The following is a 23,149-nucleotide window of genomic DNA, read 5'->3' as shown; positions in this document are numbered from 1 at the left end:
AAAGACCATTACAGTATACTAACACATATATATGGAATTTAGAAAGATGGTAACGATAACCTTATATGCAAAAAAAGAAAAAGAGACTCAGATGTATAGAACAGACTTGTGGACTCTGTGGGAGAAGGCGAGGGCGGGATGTTTCAAGAGAACAGCATCGAAACATGTATATCTAGGGTGAAACAGATCACCAGCCCAGGTTGGATGCATGAGACAAGTGCTCAGGCCTGGTGCACTGGGAAGACCCAGAGGGATGGGGTGGAGAGGGAGGTGGGAGGGGGGACCGGGATGGGGAATACATGTAAATCCATGGCTAATTCATTTCAATGTATGACAAAAACCACTGCAATGTTGTAAAGTAATTAGCCTCCAACAAATAAAAATAAATGGAAGAAAAAAAAAAATTAAAAAAAAAAAAAGAATCACGATAAATACAAAAAAAAATAAAAAAAAAAAAAAAGAAAAGAAATTATCTCCTGTACACCACTCCTCTTCCATACTGGTCTTTGATTTCCTTTCATTTGACCTGTATTGGCTACAAGACTAGAGAAAGATTGGGACAGCTTGTGATTCTCTCCCAGACAGTGATGTCTCTCTTCTCCAATCTCTGGAAAGGGACCTGCTACAGCTACAGAAGAAGTTTCTGCATTTGGAGAACTGTGGCAAAGTGGAGAACTACTCTTCTAATAATCATCTTGAGGGCGATGACCCCGAGAAGAAGGTGGGTCACATTTTCGACTTCTTTGTCACCATTCAACAGTTCCAGTCTTATTTTGCAGCCACATAGTGTTCTCTCATCTAACTCTCCGTCAGCACTGGTTGCATCTCCAGGATCTTTAAATTGAACAAAAGCAAAGTCGGGAGGGTTTCTAGCAACTCAGTCATTTCGGAGTGGTCCTTAATAGCCAAAATCTTGTTCCAATTCAGTCCTGTTGCCGTTGTTTCCAAGATGGCCTACATTAATTTTACAGTCCAAATGGACAGGGAGCACACTGCATGATTCCAAGTATTAAAGTATGTTGGTGTTTTGGGGCCCAGGACATCCTCTATCTTAGTTTATGTTCTATGTCCTCTTGAAAATAGTATCCACATGCTGTTTCAGGAGTGTAGTGTTCTATAAATGTTAATTAAATTTTTGAGCATGTAGCTTTGCATATTTTAAGTGTTTGTTCTAAGCATATATTGTATGTACATAGCTTATCAAGTATATCGTTGTCATAATTTACCTCTTCAAGTGAAGTACAAAAACCTTATTGTGAGTTCGAATTTAAGATGTAAATGTAGCAATATCTCACCCTAAACTTCATCCAGATTACCATGACCCACACTCAGAAAGGAACTCACAACCCTGAACTTCGTGATGAGTGAAGGATGTAACACCTCAGCTTTTAAAACTTGCACCTGGGATACGAGCCACCAAATCACCTCACTTTGAAAGCCAAAGGACTTTATGTCCATAATACTTACAATGCTATACCAAACTGGTAAACAGTCCTTAAAGGACTCACCTGCAGAATCACTCAACCCAGGGCTCAGCACAGAGGCAACTCACTGAAAAGAACCAGACTTTCTGGCTGAGTTTCAGGCATCTAATTTAACACACATCTAGCACCCTACCAAAATGCCTTCAATAGATAGAGGCTGGCAGGCCCCATCTATATATTCCCTCTCTGCTTCCCTCTATCATATTGGTATTTCTGGGAAAGATGGTTGTATACTCATCCGATACACCAGTCTTTACATTTATTGCCAAAGATATACTTCCAGACTGTCTTGCTCTGTGACAGTGGTTTATGCTCATAAGTCCCATAGGACTCTAACAAATGAAGAAAGACTCCCTCACTGTCTTACTAACCCAAGGTCATGGCAGAGAGTCAACAGATTGAAGTGCTTAGTCTTTTTGTGAAAGAGGCTTATTAGCTTATCATCATAACTCTGCCTGGGAGATAGGCATCTAATTAAACACTTCTCTAAGGGCTGACTATGAAAGTGAAAGGTAAAAGTGTTAGTTGCTCAGTCCTGTCTGACTCTTTGCCCATCTGTCCATGGGATTCTCCAGGCAAGAATACTGGAGTGGGTTGCCATTCCCTTCTCCAGGGGATCTTTCTGACCCAGGGATCAAACCCTAGTCTCCTGCATTGCAGGCAGATTCTTTACCATCTGAGCTACCTGGGAAGCTGGAGGGTTGACTATAATCTTCTCAATATACCTTGGAGGGAAGGTGCTATATTCATAGTTTCCCTCAGACCTACTCCAGAGCACAAGTATCTAGGGGAGATTTTACACGTACTTGGTACCCTAGTACAAGGTACACACATCTGGTGCCCTGATTTTTTTGAAGCTATTCTCCAGGGGATACCTTTTGATCACCAGGTTTTGGTGTCCATCAGGGCTTGCATTCATGAGTCTTATGGGACTGTAACAGAGACAGTTTGTGGTCAGCTATTATCCCCAAAACACAGCATAGTGAAAGCAGAGTAAAAAGTGACCCCAGTCTTTATGTGAAAGAGACCTCTATAATGGCACATATCTCATGGTTTACTGAGAAACTCTCTGTGGATGGAGAGAAGTGAGAACCATCTTTACACTCTCCCCTGGTTTGCTCCAGGTTGCAAATATCTGTAAATTAAGTCTAAAGCCTTATCTTCATAGCTATGGCTATAAGGGCAGGGTTTTAAACACTTGTCTAGAGGCTAAAAATGAAAACACAAAGAAGTATGTTCTAAATGAAATAACAACATAAAACCCCAGAGAAAAATTAATAAATAAAGGTAAATAGTTTACTTGATGAATAGTTAAAAGTAATGGACATAAAGATACTTACTGAGCTCTGGTGAGGAATGGAAGGACAAAGTGAGAATTTCAACACCAGACATAGAAAATGTAAGAAATTACCTAATAGAAGTTATAAAGAGCACATAATTAAAATACACTAGAGGAATTCAAATGCAGTATAGATGAACTAGAAGAATGAGTGAACTTGAGACAAGGGAAGTTCAGCTCATTCATTCAGAGAACAAAGTGAAAGTGAGAAGTTGTGCCTGACTCTGCGACTCCATGGACTGTAGCCTACCAGGTTCCTCCGTCCATGGGATTTTCCAGGCAAGAATACTGGAGTGGATTGCCATTTCCTTCTCCAAAGGATTGGATAAATAAACACAGCATAAGGGACTTATGGGAAAGCATCAAGTATACCAACATTCAAATTATAGGGATCCCAGAAATAGAAGGCAGAGAGAAAGGAAATATATTTGAGGGGAAAATGGTTAAAAACTTTCCTAACCTGGGGATGGAAAGAGACATTCGGATACTGAAGCTCCAGAGAGTTCCAAACAAAATGTACCCAAAGAGACCCACATTAAGACACACTATCTTTTTTTTTTTTTTTTTTAAGACACACTATCTTTTGGACTCTGTGGGAGAAGGTGAGGGTGGGATGTTTCAAAAGAACAGCATGTATATTATCTATAGTGAAACAGATCACCAGCCCAGGTGGGATGCATGAGACAAGTGCTTGGGCCTGGTGCACTGGGAAGACCCAGAGGAATCAGGTGGAGAGGGAGGTGGGAGGGGGGATCGGGATGGGGAATACATGTAACTCCATGGCTGATTCATGTCAATGTATGACAAAACCCACTGAAATGTTGTGAAGTAATTAATTAGCCTCCAACTAATAAAAATAAATGAAAAAAAAGACACTATCTTAATACTTACAATTATAATGCAAAAAATTGAAAACAAGAAGACCCTATTACAATCAGCAAGAGAAAAGCAACTTTTTACATACAAGGAGACCCCATAAGAAGACCATCAGATTTCTTCAAAATAAACTTTGTGAGCCAGAAGTGAGTGGTGTGGTATGAAATATTCAAAGTCTGGGGAAAACAAAGCAAAACAAACCTTCTAAGCAAGAATACTGTATCTAGCACACTAAACATTCAGAACTGAAGGACGGATAAAGAGCTCTCCAGAGAAGCAAATGTTAATAGAGTTCATCATCATTAGACTAGAATTACAAGAATTGTGAAAAGAAATGTTTGGGAATCTCCATACTGTTCTCCACAGTGGCTGTATCAATTTACATTCCCACCAACAGTGCAAGAGGGTTCCCTTTTCTCCACACTCTCTCCAGCATTTATTGTTTGTAGACTTTTTGATGATGACCATTCTGACTGGTGTGAGGTGATACTTCATTGTAGTTTTGATTTGCATTTCTCTAATAATGAGCAATGTTGAGCATCTTTCTATGTGTTGATTACCATCTCTATGTCTTCTTTAGAGAAATGTTTTTTTAGGTCTTTTGCCCACTTTTTGATTGGGTTGTTTGTATTTCTGGTATTGAGTTACATGAGCTGCTTGTATATTTTGGAGATTAATCTTTTGTCAGTTGTTTCATTTCTGCAATTATTTTCTCCCATTCTGAGAGTTTATCTTTTCATCTTGTTTATAGTTTCTTTTGCTGTGCAAAACATTTATTTAATTAGGTCTCATTTGTTTATTTTCATTTTTATTTCCATTACTCTAGGAGGTGGGTCATAGAGGATCTTGTTGTGATTTATGTCAAAGAGTGTTCTGCCTATGTTTTCCTCTAAGAGTTTTATAGTTTCTGGTCTTACATTTAGGTCTTTAATCCATTTTGAGTTTATTTTTGTGTATGGTGTTAGGGAGTATTCTAATTTCATTCTTTTACATGTAACTGTCCAGTTTTCCCAGCACCACTTATTGAAGAGACTGTCTTTTCTCCATTTTATATTCTTGCTTCTTTTGTCAAAGATAAGGTGTCCATAGGTGTGTGGGTTTTCCTCTATGCTAAAACTACCATATAACACAACTGTCCCATTAATGGGCCTATATCCTGTGGAAACCATAATTGGAAAAGATGCATGTGCCCCAGTGTTCATTTAAATACTATTTACAGTAGCTAGAAAATGAAAGCAACTTAGATGTCCATCAGCTGATGAATGGATAAAGAAGTTGTGGTACATATACACAATGAAATATTACTCAATCATAAAAAGGAACACATTTGAGTCAGTTCTAATGAGGTGGATAAACCTAGAGCCTATTATACAGAGTGAAGTAAGTCAGAAAGAGAAAATAAATATATATACTAATGCATATATGTGGAATCTAGAAAGATGGTACTGATGAACCTATTTTCAGGGCAACAATGGAGATGCAGACATGGAGAACAAATCTGTGGACACAGTTGGGGAAGGTGAGAGTGAGATCAGTTGAGAGAATAGCATTGAAACATATATATTATCATATGTAAAACAGATATCCAAAGGGAATTTCTTGTATCATGCACCGAGCTCAAACCTGGTGCTCTGTGACAACCTAGAGGGGTGGATGAGGTGGGAGGGGAAAGAGAGATTCAAGAGAAGGGGGGCATATGCATACCTATGGCTGATTCATGCTGATGTATGGCAGAAACCAACACAATACTGTAAAGCAATTATCTTCCAATTAAAAATAAATTAATAAAAAATAATTGAAAGTTCTTCAAATTCTAACAAAGAAAGAGAAATGTTTAAATGTGAAATGAAAGGGCATTAATAAATAACAGAAAACATATAAAAACTTAAATATTACTGGTAAAGGTAAATATATAGTATGATTCAGAATAATTTAGTGTTGTAAAGGTGGTGTGTTAAACACATATGAAGTTATGATAAAGGCTAAGAGACAAGCATATTAGAAGCAACTCGACAATATTTTGTTAATGGACAAGCAAGACAAAAAGATAGATGGCAACATCAAAAACATAAAATGGGAAGGATAAAATTGTAGAGCTTTAAATGTGTTTAAATGTAATATTTTATCAACTTAAAATAGAATGCTATAATATATTTTATGTAAATTTATGGTGACAAAAAAAAAAAAATAAACTAAACTAGATAAACACAAGATGAGGGAGTCTAAGTATATCAGTACAGAATATCATCAAACCACAAGAAAGTGAGCGAAAAAGAAGAAAAAACAAAAGAATTACAAAAGAGCCACAACACAGTTAACAAAAATGATAATAAATACATACCAATCCATAATTACCTTAACTGAAATAAAATCTCCAATCACAAGACATAATGTGACTGAATGGATAAAAATACAAAACTCATCTATATGCTGCCTGCAAGAGACTCACTCGAGATGTATGGATATATACACAGACGGAAACTGAAGGGACAGAAAAAGAAATTTCATGCAAATTGTAACAAAAAGAAAACTGGGAAGCTATACGTATATCAGACATGTAGACGTTAATACAAAGGCTAGACTATAAAGCGTTTAATATAAACACTGGAATAAGAGACAATAAGGGTCATTATAATCATACAGGGGTCAATCTAATAAGAGGATAACAATTGTGAATATATTTTTATGCAGTGGGCTCCCTTCGTGGCTCAGGGGTATGGAATTCATCTGCAATGCAGGAGTCACAGGAGATGCAGATTTAATCCCTAGATTGGGGAGATACCCTGGAGAAGGGAATGGCTATCCACTCTAGTATTCTTGCCTGGAGAATCCCATGGACAGAAGAGCCTGAAGGGCTATGGTCCATAGAGTCAAAAAGAGTTGGACGTACCTGAAGTGATGTAACATGCACACACACATGTACACAGTCTAGAATCACCTAAATACATAAAGAAAATATTAAAGCAAAAGATATCAATAACAACAAAATAATAGTATCAGACTTTAATACTTTAATATCATGACCCAGATAATTACGATGGTGTGATCACTCACCTAGAGCCAGACATCCTGGAATGTGAAGTCAAGTGGGCCGTAGGAAGTATCACTATTAACAAGCTAGTGGAGGTGATGGAATTCCAGTTGAGTTATTTCAAATCCTCAAAGGTGATGCTATGAAAGTGCTGCACTCAATATGCCAGCAAATTTTGAAAACTCAGCAGTGTCCACAGGGCTCGAAAAGGTCAGTTCTGATTCCAGTTCCAAAGAAAGGCAATGCCAAAGAATGCTCAAACTACCGTAAAATTGCACTCATCTCACATGCTAGTAAAGCAATGCTCAAAATTCTCCAAGCCAGGCTTCAGCAATACATGAATTGTGAACTTCCAGATGTTCAAGCTGGTTTTAGAAAAGGCAGAGGAACCAGAGATCAAATTGCCAACATCTGCTGGATCATCGAAAAAGCAAGAGAGTTCCAGAGAAGCATATACATCTGCTTTATTGACTATGACAAAGGCTTTGATTGTGTGGATCACAACAAACTGTGGAAAATTCTGAAAGAAATGGGAATACCAGACCACCTGGTCTGCCTCTTGAGAAACCTGTATGCACATCAGGAAACAATGGTTAGAACTAGACATGGAACAGCAGACTGGTTCCAAATAGGAAAAGAAGTATGTCAAGGCTGTATATTGTCACCCTGATTATTTAACTTATATGCAGAGTACATCATGAGAAATGCTGGGCTGGATGAAGCACAAGCTGGAATCAAGATTGCCAGGAGAAATATCAATAACCTCAGATATGTAGATGACACCACCCTTATGGCAGAAAGTGAAGAACTAAAGAGCCTCTTGATGAAAGTGAAAGAGGAGAGTGAAAAAGTTGACTTAAAGCTCAACATTCAGAAAACTAAGATCATGGCATCCGGTCCCATCACTTCATGGCAAATAGATGGGGAGACAGTGGAAACAGTGACTGACTTTATTTTTCTGGGCTCCAAAATCACTGCAGATGGTGATTGCAGCCATGAAATGAAAAGATGCTTACTCCTTGGAAGGAAAGTTATGACCAAACTAGACAGAATATTAAAAAGCAGAGACATTACTTTGTCAACAAAGGTCCATCTAGTCAAGGCTATGGTTTTTCCAGTGGTCATGTATGGATATGAGAGTTGGACTATAAAGAAAGCTGAGCACCAAAGAATTGATGCTTTTGAACTGTGGTGTTGGAGAATACTCTTGAGAGTCCCTTGGACTGCAAGGAGATCCAACCAGTCCATCCTAAAGGAAATCAGTCCTGGGTGTTCATTGGAGGGACTGATGTTGAAGCTGAAACTCCAGTATTTTGGCCACCTGATGCAAGAGTTGACTCATTTGAAAAGACCCTGATGTTGAGAAAGATTGAAGGCAGAAGGAGAATGGGACGACAGAGGATGAGATGGTTAGATGGTATCACTGACTCAATGGATATGAGTTTGGGTAAACTCTGGGAGTTGGTTATGGACAGGGAGGCCTGGTGTGCTGTGGTTCAAGGGTCCGCAAAGAGTCAGATACGACTGAGTGACTGAACTAACTAATTAACTTAATACCCTAAGTACATAAATGAATAGATCAACAAGATAGAAAATCAGTGAGGAAATACTGGCCTTGCGCAACATTTTGAATCATGCAACTTTAACAGTTATATACAGAACGTTTCATCTAAAACCAACAGAATGTACTCTTCTATAGTGCACTTGAAGTACCTTTTATAATACATCATATGTTAGGACTCAAATCGAATCTTTTTAAAAATTGTTTTGAATTTATTTTTTAGTTAAAGTGTCATTGGTCTGTAATAGTATGTATTTTATGTGTATGTTGTATTACTACTTCTGTTTAACATATTGCATATTCACCACCAAAAATTTAGTTTCCATTGGTTACCATACATTTTTTTTAACCCATTTCCTCCTTTCTTTAAATATGTGTTTGTTTTTGTTTGGGTTGTTCACTTATTTTGCCTTTGTCTTTGTTTGATTTTTATGTTCCACATATCAGTGAAATCATTAAGTGTTTTTCCCATCTGACATATTTCACTGCAAGGTCAATTCATGTTGCTGTAAATCTCAATATTTCCTTATTACTCAGTTGTATTCAATATTTCAACACTATTCAATTGTACATATTTACAGTGTCATTGTCCATTCATCATTTATGAACACATAGGTGCTTTTCATATCTTAGCTATTCTAAATAATGCTGCAAAAACATCATGGAGAAATATATCTTTTCAAATAACTTTTTATGTATTCTTTGTATAAATATCAAAATCATGATAGCTGGATCATACAGTAGCTGGATAGATGGTGTGATCACTCACCTAGAGCTAGATATCCTGGAGTATGAAGTCAAAAGGGCCTTAAGAAGCATCACCATGAACAAAGCTAGTGGAGGTGATGGAAATCCAGCTGAGCTATTTCAAATCCTAAAAGATGATGCTGTTAAAGTGTTGCAAACAATATGCCAACAAATTTGGAAAACACAGCAGTGGCCACAAGATTGGAAAAATCAGTTTTCTTTCCAGTACAGAATAAGGGCAATGTCAAAAATGTTCAAACTACAGTACAAATGCACTCATTTCACATGCTAGCTGTTGGGGTCCTTTAAAGGACCTGAACCTGGTGGTCCAGAGTCAACGATAAGAAAGTAAAAGAGAAAGAGGCTGATATTCCTGGTTTATGCAGAAAACCAATAAAGCCCTTAACACAGGACTTGCATTGCTCACGAAGGCACCAGGCGCCCTCTCGAGGGGATGAAGGCACAGAGCGCCTTCTCAAGAGGGTCTTAGAAGCCGGGCAGGAAAGTGAGCACGACGGATCTCCATGCTCCAGAGAATCAGCTGGAGAGAGAGAGAAAGAGAGAGAGAGAGGAGAGAGAAAAACAAAAAAGACCTGGGGACCTAAGCTCTGATGGAGCAAAGGTGCTTTAATGATTTTTCTGTGAGTATAGGCTATGGTACAAGAAATTTCTTTTGACAATGATAGAGACCAGAAAACCAAACGTACAGCAACTGTTACCAAGGGAACAAGGGATGATAAAGGTCAGGAGACAATCTATATCTCAAGAAAGGGGAGAGAGACTAAGCAGTTTTGTCGATAAAGAGAATGTTTACTAAAGGAGACCCAAGCCTGTCTCACACAATGACCTCAGTTCCTGGGAGTAGCGTGTTGCTCTGCTTGAAGAGGGACAAAGGACTCATGAGAGACAGCATATAGGAATCCTCCTGTTAAACACTCTCTGACACTAGCAAGGAAAACCTCAAAATCCTTCAAGCTAGGCTTTAACAGTATGTGAACTGAGAACTTCCAGATGCACAAGCTGGATTTTGAAAAGGCAGGGAAACCAGAGATCAAATTGCCAACATCCAGTGAATCATAGAAAATGAAAGAGAACTCCAGAAAAACATCTACTTCTGCTTTGTTGACTGAAGGCTTTATATGCTAAAGCCTTTGGCCATGAGGATCACAACACTGTGGAAAATTCTTAAAGAGATTGGAATAACGGACCACCTTACCTGCCTCCTGAGAAACCTGTATGCAGGTCAACAAGCAACAGTCAGAACCAGACATGGAACAACCACCTGGTTCCAAATTGGGAAAGGAGTAGATCAAGGCTGTATATTATCAACTATTTATTTAATTTATATACAGAGTACATCATGCAAAATGCTGGACTGGATGTAATACAAGCTAGAATCAAGATTGCCAGGAAAAGTATCAATAACATCAGATATGCAGATAACACCACCCTTATGGCAGAAAGTGAAGAGGAACTAAAGAGCCTCTAAATGAAAGCAAAAAAAGAAGAGTGAAAAAGTTGGTTCAAAACTCAGCATTCAAAAAACTTAAAATCATGGCATCATGTCTCATCACTTCATGGCAAATAAGGAATCAATGAAAATAGTTCAGTTCAGTCACTCAGTCGTGTTTGAATCTTTGTGATCCCATGTCACTGTGGATGGACCACACTGGGTTTACCACAGCCCAAGGTGGTGTGTACTTCCCAGGTTCACACTGCTCAGGCTCCAGGGTGCTCTGCAAGAGCACTGTACAAATCTTGCTTTAATCACATAAATGTATTTTCTATTTATCCCTTTCTAAATAACCATTCTAAGATTTCTTTATTCAGCTGAGGTAACTTCTTTTAAAATTTATCTTGTTGGAAACTATAGCCAGACTTTCCTTACAAATTTTTCCAGTTGACATTATAATTATTCTAATGCTCAATGCCAAAGAATGCTCAAACGACCACACAATTGCACTCATCTCACATGCTAGTAAAGTAATGCTCAAAATTCTCCAAGCCAGACTTCAACAATATGTGAACCATGAGCTTCCAGATGTTCAAGCTGGTTTTAGAAAAGGCAGAGGAACCAGAGATCAAATTGCCAACATCTGCTGGATCATCAAAAAAGCAAGAGAGTTCCAGAAAAACATCTATTTCTGCTTTACTGACTATGCCAAAGTCTTTGACTGTGTGGATCACAGTAAACTGTGGAAAATTCTGAAAGAGATGGGAATACCAGACCACCTGACCTGCCTCTTGAGAAACCTATATGCAGGTCAGGAAGCAACAGTTAGAACCGGACTTGGAACAACAGACTGGTTCCAAGTCGGGAAAGGAGTAAGTCAAGGCTGTATATTATAACCCGCTTATTTAACTTGTATGCAGAGTACATCATGAGAAATGCTGGACTGGATGAAGCACAAGCTGGAATCAAGATTGCTGGGAGAAATATCAACAACCTCAGATATGCAGATGACACCACCCTTATGGCAGAAAGTGAAAGAACTAAAGAGCCTCTTGATGAAAGTGAAAGAGGAGAGTGAAAAAGCTGGCTTAAAGTTCAACATTCAGAAAACTAAGATCATGGCATCTGGTCCCATCCCTTCATGGCAAAGAGATGGGAAACAGCAGAAACAGTGGCTGACTTTTTTTTTTGGGGGGGGGGGTCCAAAATCACTACAGATGGTGATTGCACCCGTGAAATTAAAAGATGCTTACTCCTTGGAAGGAAAGTTATGACCAACCTAGATAGCATATTAAAAATCAGAGACATTACTTTGTCAACAAAGGTCCATCTAGTCAAGGCTATGGTTTTTCCAGTGGTCATGTATGGATGTGAGAGTTGGACTGTAAAGAAAGCTGAGCACTGAAGAAATTTATGCTTTTGAACTGTGGTGTTGGAGAAGACTCTTGAGAGTCCCTTGGACTGCAAGGAGATCCAACCAGTCCATCCTAAAGGAGATCAGTCCTGGGTGTTCATTGGAAGGACTGGTGCTGAAGCTGAAGCTCCAATACTTTGGCCACCTGATGTGAAGAACTGACTCATTTGAAAAGACCCTGATGCTGGGAAAGATTGAAGCAGGAGGAGAAGGGGACAACAGGATGAAATGTTTGGATGGCATCACCGACTCAATGGACACGTGTTTGAGTGGACTCTGGGAGTTGATAATGGACAGGGAGGCCTGGCATGCTGCAGTCCACGGGGTCACAAAGAGTCATACAGGGCTGAGTAACTCAACAGAACTGAAGTGAATGCTATTATTATCATCTGAGAGATCCATTGAGGAGAAGCAAAGACCACAAATGAAGCTTCTCAAGCCTGTTTTTCCTTACCTGTTCTAAAACTATGGAAGTTTACAGGTTAATTGCTATAGTTTTCTCACCTTATTTTGACTTTTGTTTTATAGGTACCAATAAATAGCTGTTTACAATGAGAGTACTCTATATGTCCCAATTTGTTAGTTTTTCCAATTTTTAAAAAAGAGTTCATTATTTCACATCCAATATAATGTATCTCAACAGACATTCAAACCATTAAAATGCAAAAGACTTCTGCATAAGAGACAGAAAGGGGATGTAACCTAAATAAATCCAGAGTTTTACTCTCAAGTCCAGGTTTTTGAAAACACATACAAAGCGAAACCTAGGAAGATCAGGTAGAACATCCATATTTCAAAGACACAGAGAAATATGACCTTTCCCCAGTAGGCCATTGTTTAAGGTTTCACCAAGGTGGCTTTTAATGTTAACTGTGTATGCATTGGAAGAGCCCCCTCAGTTTCCAGGGTGAGATTTTCTCCAATTTCCCATCAAATAAACATTTGTAAGTTTTGTACATACATTTACCTAGCTGGGGTGTTGGCAATCTGTCATTCCTTTCTCTTCTATTTTGAAATATTTATTTCCCATTTTTAAATCAGTTTGTCAAGAAAAAATAGCTAGTGATGATCTTGTGATGGGCCAGTGTGTGCTGCTTGGGAGTTTAACTTCTCTGGTTTTGCCATTGAGTTGTTTCTTCCATGGGTGCTCAGATCGCAGAATGGTCAATTTTTATGTGTATCCCCAATTAAATGAATGGGTTTCCCTATATGGACAAGCTGCACAACATGAGGTCTTGCCTCCATCACTTCTGAAAGTTTTTCAGTTGCCTGAGAAAGCCATTTCCAGTCAGGAGGAGAGAGTCCCTTTTTTGGAGCTTGATTTTTTAAAGACAAACTCTTAAGCTAGCCAATTCAAGAAAAATGACAGGCCAATCTCCCCCCTAACAACTCAGTGCCATCTTACTCAGTGTTTAACTGAGCAAGTCTTCCCAGTTTACAAATTAAGGCTAACTACCCAGTATCCAAGCTGAGTCTTCCCAGTGCTTTAACACTGAGGCTCCCCAGCTCTAGTAAAATCTTCCCAGTGCCTTCCACACTGAGGATGTCCTGAATAGTGTCTAAACTCAGCAACCAAGGTAACTCTTCTTGAAATGAAGTTTCAAAGATAACCTTTTCCCCTACCAAATAAAACTCAGAATCATCAACAAATACAGGAGATCCAAGAACCAGAAGAGACTCACTCAAATCCGTCTGGACTCCCTATGCAGGCAGATAAGCAAAAGTGATGTTGGCCAGTACCAAGTCTCTGGATCCTCATAGAGTCAGGCAGAGTAAAGGCATCTGTTCTGGGTCCCTTTGTGGTCACCAAAACTGTCAACTTAAAAAATAGTCACAACCTGGAATTTGAGAGCTATGTCTTATTTGGTCGGAAATTTTAGGACTTCAAGCCCAGAAGACAGCATCTCAAGTAACCCTGAGAGAACTGCTCCCAGGAGGCAGAGGGAATAATCAGGTTATTTAGAAGTTTACAGCAAGGATAAGGTACTCTGAACATCAAAAAATTGCTGTTAATTAAGGAAAACCAGATATCATAAGTTAAGGAATTTAGTGCTTTTCTATATATGGAAGATGCAAGACTCTGGGCTTACTGAAATCATTCCTTTCATATGTATCTCAGCTATTGAAAGGTTGCTGCTGAACCACGAAAGACACCAGAATTCTTGGCCTCTGGAGGAGAAGAATTCAATACAGGACCAGAGATGAGTCTTGATTGCTCAGAGCTTTTGTGTAATAAAATTTTATTAAAGTATAAAAGAGAGAAAGCTTCTGACATAGACATCAGAAGGGGGCAGAAAGAGTGCCCCCCCTTGCTAGTGTTAGCAAGGGAGTTATATACTTTTAATTAGTTATTACAATCAATCAAAAGAATGTCTGGAGGTTGTAAAGATCTTACTAGACCCACTCCCATAATTTACATTTTAAGATAACAGGATTAGCCAGAAGGTTTTCAGGAAGGAGAAACTGTCCTCAAGCAGGATACATTGTTGTTATATAATCCTTAGTACAGAGTTTAAACTGAGTTGTTTGTTGTGTAATCATCAGTTCCAGGCTTAAAGAAAAAAATGTTTTATGTGACTAAGACTAAGGAATGTAGAGGGGGAAAAAAAAAAAAAGATGTTTGTCCTTTCCTCCTCCTTGAGAATTCCAGACCCCCTCTCTCCTTGGGGACCCCCAGACTTCTTATCAACCTGCCTAGGAATTGACTCTCTCACTATCTGGGGCCAGCATCATACAATTGGGTTATTCACATCTTTAATTCCTTGTTCACCATAAGGACTGGCAGCAGCTCATTGCGGCAGTTCAATGGCTGCCAGATAGCAGGTATTGTTCTTCCTGGGCTCAGAAATTCACATTTGGAGGGCCAGAATCATGATGGCTGTGACATCCTTGTTTATTGATATGACAGGAAATACTACATTTTGTAGTATTGACCTGGAGAGAAAATTACTCAAGGCCCGTTGCCAAGGTCACAACCTGTATTATTCTGCTTGGACTGCCGTAAAAAAATACCATAGGCTGGGTGGCCTAAATAACAAAAATGCATTTGTCACAATTTTAGAGACTGAAAGTCTAAGATCAAGGTGCTTGCAGAAGGCTTGCCTTCTCACTGTGCCTTGAATTGTAGAGACAGAGCACTGGTGGCCTTTTCTCTTCTTATAAGGTCATTAATCTTATTACGAGTGTCCCACTTACATGACTTTACATAACCCAAATTATCACTTAGAAACCCTATCTCCAAATTTCATCACATCAGGAGTTAGGGCCTAGACATATAAATTTGGAGGAAAGGGGACACAATTCACTCCATAGCACAACCCATTTCCCAAGCCACACTGGGGTAGGTCAATGTGAGTTCAGATGGAAGAAGAGGTAATATATATAGCTAGAATAGTGGAGTCAACTAGCCCTGTTTTTTCATACATTACAGTTAAAAAAAAATCTCAAATATGCAACCTTAAAAAAAAAAATCTCAAATACGCAACCTTTTCTTCACAGCTTAAACCTAGAGTTATGCACAAAGAACAGCTCTAGAATGGCCCCCTCTTCAAGGCTCTGTGACTTCTAGCCATTGAGTCATTCACTGCAACAAAAGCTGAGTTATTAGAAGTCTAAGTACTGTAAAAAAAAATTGTGCTATCTTGAATAGTACTTTCCTGCCAAAATGTCATCAAGAAAAGTAGCTTTGTAAGAAACCAAATGGTGATTTTAAAAAAAAAGTCCACAAGCTCAGACACTATGGACTAGAACAACAGGCTCTTCTGTCCACGGGATTTCCCAGGCAAGAATACTGAAGTGGGTTGCCATTTCCTTCTCCAAGGGATCAATCCTGCATCTCCTGATTTGGCAAGTGGATTCTTTACTAGTGAGCCACCATGGAAGCCCTACTAGTGCTGTCATAAAAAGTACTACAGATTCAGTGACTTAAACAACATGCATTTATTTTTTTCACAGTTCTGGAGGCTACGAGTCCAAGATCAAGGTGTTGGCTGGGTTGATTCTTTTCTGAAATCTCTCTCTTTGGCCTTGGAGATGGTCATCTTTTCTATCTTCACATGGTCTTTCTTCCATGAGTTATAATCTGTTCTGATAAGGACACAAGTTATATTACTTTAAAGCCTACCTTGCAATCCCATTTCACTATACCACTGCAAAGACCCTAATTCCAAATATATTCACATTCTGAGGTACTGGGGGTGAAGACTTCTACATTCAAATTTCTAGGGAAAACAATTCAGCCCATAACACTGAACACTTAGAGTAAGCCTAATCTGACACTTCCAACAAAGGTCTATCTAGTCAAGACTATGGTTTTTCCAGTAGTCATGTATGGATGTGAGAGTTGGACTATAAGGAAAGCTGAGCACTGAAGAACTGATGCTTTTGAACTGTGGTGTTGGAGAAGACACTTGAGAGTCCCTTGGACTGCAAGGAGATCCAACCAGTCCATTCTAAAGATCCATCCTGGGTGTTCATTGGAGGGCCTGATGTTGAAGCTGAAACTCCAATACTTTGGCCACCTGATACAAAGAGCTGACTCATTTGAAAAGACCCTGATGCTGGGAAAGATTGAGGGCAGGAGGAGAAGGGGACGACAGAGGATGAGATGGTTGGATGGCATCACCAACTCAATGGACATGGGTTTGGGTGGACTCTGGGAGTTGGTGATGGACAGGGAGGCCTGGTGTGCTGTGGTTCATGGGGTCGCAAAGAGTCAGACATGACTGAGTGATTGAACTGAACTGAATCTGACACTTACTAGATTATTCAAATAATTACCCAATAAATTACTTTTAAAAAAAAATGAGCTTGAGATTGCTTTTCTACTTATATAACACCATAATATTGACATTTTAAAGAATTATGGGATATTGTAGAAAAAACTATAAGAAACAAAAAATACAAACAAGATAAAAATAAATCTCACTTTATGTAGAACTAGAAAGATCTATAACAAATTGGAATCACACACAAAAATAATGTGCTATTTTCAGCTTGGAAACTTTAACCTTTTGTTGTTATTGCTCAGTTGTGTCCGACTCTTTGTGACCCCATGGACTGCAGCATGCCAGGCTTCCTTGTCCTTCACCATCTCCTGGAGCTTGCTCAAACTCAACGTTCATTGAGTGAGTCAGAAAGAAGAAAGACAAATAACGCATATTTATGGAATTCAGAAAGATTGTACCTATGATCCAACATAAAGGGCAGCAAAGGAGAAACAGTCATAAAGAAGAGACTTTTAGATTCAGTAGAAGAAGGAGAGGGTGGGATGATTTGAGAGAATAGCATTGAAACAGGATTTGATATTACTACACTACTTAATGTTAAATGGGCAAAAAGGGATTCTGTACTGGTCCCTAACATTAAAAGTCAAATAAGACTTTCTTTTATCACAGTTTTAAAACAGTAGTATCAGTTTTTCTTTTTTAAATTAATTTATTTTAATTGGAGGATAATTACTTTACAATATTGTGGTGGTTTTTGCCATACATCAACATGAATCAGCCATGGGTGCACATGTGTCCCCCCATCCTGAAACCCCCCTCCACCTCCCTCCCCACCCCATCCCTCTGGGTTGTCCCAGAGCACCGACTTTGAGTGCCCTGCTTCATGCATCAAACTTGCACTGGTCATCTATTTTTCATGTGGTGATATATACATGTTTCAATGCTATTCTCTCAAATCATCCCACCCTCACCTTCTCCCACCTAGTCCAAAAATTTCTTCTTTAAAATTATGGATAAATGTATGTGTAAATGAACCACTTTTATGTATATCTGAAACAAACACTAAATTAAGTATACCCCAGCATAAAATAAAAATTAAATTTAAAAAAGAAAAAAAATATTAACTTGGTGGCTCAGAGGGTAAAGCATCTGCCTGCAATGCAGGAGACCCGGTTTGATCCCTGGGTCGGGAAGATCCCCTGGAGAAAGAAATGGCAACCCACTCCAGTACTCTTGCCTGGAGAATTCCATGGATAGAGGAGCCTGGTAGGCTATGGTCCACAGGTTCGCAGAGTCACACACGACTGAGCAACTTCACTTTACTTCACTTTTTTGCAGCCTTGCATTTAGGATTGTCATTACAGTGTTTCTAAAGTCCTATATGTCTAAATTCCTATACAGTCTTTCTATGTTCCTAATTTCTATATTAATTAACATACATTAATATATGTATTAATATACTATATTGGTGTTTCTCTTTCTGACTTACTTCACTCTGTAATAGGCTCCAGGTTCATCCACCTCATTATAACTGATTCAAATGCATTATTTTTTTATACCTGTGTAATATTTTGTGGTGTATATGTACCACAACTTCCTTATCCATTCGTCTGCCAATGGACATCTAGGTTGCTTCCATGTCCTAGCTATTGTAAACAGTGCTGTGATGAACATTGGGGTACATGTGTCTCTTTCAATTCTGGTTTCCTCAGTGTGTATGCCCAGCAGTGGGATTGCTGGGTCGTATGGAAGTTCTATTTCCAGTTTTTTAAGGAATCTCCACACTGTTCTCTATAGTGGCTGTACCAGTTTGCATTCCTACCAACAGTGTAAAAGGTTCCCTTTTCTCCACACCCTCTCCAGAATTTATTGTTTGTAGACCTTTGAATGATGGCCATTCTGACCAATTTGAAAGAATAGCATTGAAACATATATATTACCGTATGTAAAATAGATAACCAGTGCGAGTTTGATGCATGAAGCAGGGCACCCAAAGCCAGTGTTCTGGGAAAACATAGAGAGACAGGGTGGGGAAGGGGTGTGAGGGGATTCAGGATCAGGAAGATACATGTATAACCATGGTGGATTTATGTTGATGTATGGCAAAACATCATCAAAATATTGTAAACTAATTATACTCCAATTAACATAAAATGAGTTTAAAAATAAAAGCAATTTAAAAATCTTTTTTTTTTAATTACACAATGCCTATTCTACTTATTTGAAGCTTCAGCATCAGTCCTTCCAACGAATATTCAATATTTATTTCCTTTAAGATTGAATGCTTTGGTCTCCTAACTCTCAAGGGCCCTCTCTAACACAACAAAATGCTACATCTGCTTTGGAGAAATTTTTATTATATGTATATCTGTGTAGTTGTATACCAAAAATGTCTATGTGTTATGTGATTGGATAGAGGTGTGTATTTAAGATTTTGTATCTTTGAAAATGAATTTCAGAAATACATAGAAAAATATATATGCACACAAATATGTGTATGAATATAAGGATTTCTGTACCCATATATGTGTTGCATGAATTTTGTGTGTCTGAAAAAATGTTAAGAATCTGTGGAAAATGAAGAGGCATTATAACAGGGCAGCTGAGGGCTAGAGTTAGAGAATCTGACGGGGTTCAGAGAACCTGCGGAGGAAAGGACCACCTATCATTTCCAGAGATTTAAATTTGGAAGGAGAGGAGCAGCTTATAGTGCCTCCAAGGCAAGGGATGATGGCAGCATAGGGTTGAGGAGAAAAGGGGTCACACTTCATTAACAAGAAAATAAGATCCCAGTCCTGTACAGAAAGAGGGGAGAAAATACAGCATCAATAGCAGCTGATGGAGGCATATGTCTCAGAGGGGACAACCACCACCAACAAGGAGGCAGAATACAGCTCTCAAAACACCACTACCTCCTCACCCACCCTAGTCCCGCCATCTTGAACTAGCTCCTCCCTGAACGATCCTCCCCTCCCAGCTCTTGCAAGCACCCAGCTCATCGCCTGCCTATCCTGCTTACACACAGACTCACCGAAAAGGAAGCTGCGAGGTGTCCGATTTGCACACGTGAAGCCTGAGATCCGGGCGGTGAACGCCAGGAAAGGAAAGGCCATTGGTGGGCGCCAGGACAGAGAAGGGGGATGGGATGGATTCCTGCCAGAGATAAGGGGTGGAGGCAGGCGCCGGGTGAGGCTAGGGTGGGAAGGGGGAGTGCAATGGGCAATAGGAAAGGGACATAGCGTTAGGAAGCAGGCAAGACATTGAAGATGAGCACAGGGAGGCGAGGGCACTGGGGGCCAAGAAAGCGAGTGGAGGTAGACAGAGGGCATGGGAGTAGCAGACTACTGGGATGTTCTGAGCAGGACGACAGTGAGTGAGGGCATATGGGTCAGGGCTGTGGAGGGATAGGGGTTTTGCAGGGGATTCAGAGTGGGCGCCAGTGGCGGTGACGGAGGCTGAGGTCTCTGAACAAGGACGTAGTCTGCCCCCTCCTGCAGAGTTCCTAACCCCAGGCAGCACCACTGCCGCTGCCGCTGCCGCTGCCTCTGCCGCCTTTCACCGCAGCCTCAGGGTACCTAAAGGGAGAGCGCTTTCAGGCACACAGCCAGGATTTCCAGCATTACTGCCAGGCTCATGGGGAAATTTTAGGCGCTGGCGCGGGGCACATGGAGACGTCGCTGTCGGCAGAATTTCACCTTATGGCATATTGAATGTTCCTCTCTTATCTTCTCTCCTCCTCCTGCAGACATGAAAACCCCCAACTCACAGGAGGCTGAAGGGCAGCAAACCAGGGCTGTTGCAGGAAAGGCCACTGGGTCTGCAAACATGATGAAGAAAAAAGCCTCCCAAAAGAAGCAGAGAGGCAGACCTTCCTCCCAGCCCCGCAGGAACATTGTGGGCTGCAGAATTTCACATGGATGGAAGGAAGGTGATGAACCCATCACTCAGTGGAAAGGAACCGTTCTGGATCAGGTGCCTATAAATCCTTCTCTTTATCTGGTGAAATATGATGGAATTGACTGTGTCTATGGACTGGAACTTCGCAGAGATGAAAGAGTTTTGTCTCTTAAAATTCTTTCTGACAGGGTGGCATCAACTCAAGTCAGTGATGCAAACCTTGCAAATACCATAATTGGTAAAGCTGTGGAACACATGTTTGAGGATGAGCATGGTTCTAAGGATGAATGGAGAGGAATGGTCTTAGCCCAAACACCGATCATGAAAGCCTGGTTTTACATTACCTATGAGAAAGATCCTGTCTTGTACATGTACCAACTTCTAGATGATTATAAAGAAGGAGACCTCCATATCATGCCAGAGTCCAGTGAGTCTCCTCTTGCAGAAAGGGAGCCAGGAGGAGATGTAGATCGTCTGATAGGTAAACATGTGGAATATACCAAAGAAGATGGCTCCAAACGAATCGGAATGGTCATTCACCAAGTGGAAGCCAAACCCTCTGTGTATTTCATCAAGTTTGATGATGATTTCCATATCTATGTCTATGATTTGGTGAAAAAGTCCTAGCTGTCAGGATGAACTTTGCCACGTTTGTGAAAACAAATGTGTACTTTGTAGACATGCAAGATGATGTTACTTTTCAGTGTATTGAAAACTTTAGGGTCCATATTGATTCAACATCTTTGCCAGCATAACTATTGTCTTGTTCTAAGAAATACAAATGTATGTAGTCATGACATGCTGTGTGTAAGGAATTTGTCATGTTGAAAAGGTTGGGTGTGTTTGGTGGATGGAACATGAAAGGAAGGAGCAGCTGTAAAATTCAGGCTGTGAATAAATTTCAGCTAGTATCATAATCAGTCAAATAAACATGGAATAGGACTTAGCTGGTTTGGGTTAGGGAGAGGAGAGGAGAATGAACTAGAGATGGGCTGTGGGGAAAAGGGAAAGGGAAGGTGGCTGCTTAAGAAAGGAGGAGGGAAGGGACTGGAAATGGAGAGGCTCCTAAGGGGAGGGATGACCTAAGAGTGGGAGGCAGCTAACTGGAAGAGGGTGAAGAATAACAGAGGGAGAGTGAAATCTTGGGGCTGAGAGGAAAATGGACAGGATAAATTGAGTAAGGAGGGACACAAAGGCGTTTAGAAGAGGTGCAGAGCAATGGAGAGAAAGACAAAGTTGGCAGAGATCTGAGGAGAGGCTAGAGGGATACTCCAGAAGGGAAGGGACACTGAGGAAGGAGGAATTCTAAGAAGGAAGACTGACAGAGGGAGTGAGAATAGAGAAAAGGGGGTATGAGGTGTGGAGCCGATGAGAGACGGAAAGACCCAAGAAAACCAGGCCCTCTGGCAGTATCCAAGTTGCCCTCCCTAGCTCTGTGCACAAAGGATGTGGCAACAAACAAACCACATGTTTGGAGCCTCCCTAGAGGGGAATTTTGACAGGACCGTCTCAAGAGTTAAGCAGGAACCAAGTTTATACTTAAAAGACTTTTATTATGTCAGGGACATCATGCCACATCTGCTGAGCAGAGCCCAGCCCTCAGCTTAAACACAATGCATGGTGCTCCATAGCAGGGGTCTGTGGGCAGTTTCCTCGTATTTTCCAGAGGACCCAGGGCAGTAAATCTCAGACCTGAAGTTCTTGGTTCACTTTCCTACACTGAATAAATGATGTTTTTTCAGGAATGAGTTAGTGGAGTTCTCAGAACATAAGAGATGTGACACCTTGCATTTGGAAAGCATTTTATCCAGAAAAATGGAAACTTGCTTGACCCAGATACTGCACTCATCTCACTGTTCTTCATCCTCCAGGGCTAGGCTTTGCCTCCTTACAGAAGAGAGGCAACAAAGGATTGAGTTTAATGTTTCTCTCCAGGTCATGGGGAATACTTGACTCTCCATCTCTCAGCCCCTGCCTGAAACCACAGGTATCCCGCCCCTGTCCCCCCAGCCTGTGTTTCACCAGATGGATGTCTGCTGCCTCCAGAAACCCCATTCTGGCAATATCCCAACAAAACCAGTGCCTACTGACCCTTCACAGGTACCTCCTGACTAGTCTTGCCCACTTCAAGCACACAGGGAACTGTGCTGGAAATGTGTGCAGTTCTATTTCCAGGTGAGATAGGTGGCATGGGCAGTTGAATGGGGAGATGTGACTTTGTATAACTAAGTCCTTCGACTGTATCGCACCAGATAAGTGGTTGGTGGGAAGAGGGTGTGGTAATTCCCAATAAATTCCCTTTGAAGTATGGTGTCCCAATACATGGGTCTTTGTCCTTCTTTCTTTCTTTCCTTCTCCCAGTTCAGCTGTGGGAAAAACTTCAAAACTCTCTCTGGTTTTCCTACTCCACACTCTTCACTGGCCTCAAAGAAACAATTCTGGTGTCTCTTCTGCCTAATAACTCCAGGCATAACAGGCAGACGGGGAGGCAGGGAGCTTCCGGGAATGGAAAGAAGTTGGTAATTCCAGTTCATTCTTTCCCCCAACATGATCTGAAGCTGTTTGGCTCAAGAATTCCACAAGATAAACCCACTTCACCAGAGCGGGGATAGGTTCTTTC

General features: G+C 40.3%; 1 protein-coding gene across 2 annotated transcripts; it reads left to right on the top strand.

Annotated features, from left to right (window-relative positions):
* Positions 1 to 296: 296 nt before the first annotated feature.
* Positions 297 to 22,848, top strand: LOC110122827 (spindlin-2). Of its 2 annotated transcripts, none has more exons than XM_020870387.2 (2): positions 297 to 721; positions 20,378 to 22,848. In XM_020870387.2, exon 2 carries the CDS (start codon positions 20,380 to 20,382, stop codon positions 21,154 to 21,156), a length of 777 nt encoding a protein of 258 aa, XP_020726046.2. In that variant the 5' UTR covers positions 297 to 721; positions 20,378 to 20,379; the 3' UTR covers positions 21,157 to 22,848. The 2 variants fall into 2 exon arrangements, with proteins under 2 accessions (XP_020726046.2, XP_020726045.2); XM_020870386.2 differs by lacking the exon at positions 297 to 721 and adding an exon at positions 19,545 to 19,747.
* Positions 22,849 to 23,149: the final 301 nt, after the last annotated feature.

The sequence above is a fragment of the Odocoileus virginianus genome, unplaced genomic scaffold, assembly GCF_023699985.2.
Source record: "Odocoileus virginianus isolate 20LAN1187 ecotype Illinois unplaced genomic scaffold, Ovbor_1.2 Unplaced_Contig_35, whole genome shotgun sequence".
NCBI classification, from domain to species: Eukaryota; Metazoa; Chordata; class Mammalia; order Artiodactyla; family Cervidae; genus Odocoileus; species Odocoileus virginianus.
This window is presented reverse-complemented; position numbering and strand designations above follow the sequence as displayed.

What these genes read in the sequence shown, in the direction of transcription:
- LOC110122827 (XM_020870387.2), top strand. Translation starts at nt 20,380, where the DNA reads ATGAAAACCCCCAACTCACAGGAGGCTGAAGGGCAGCAAACCAGGGCT.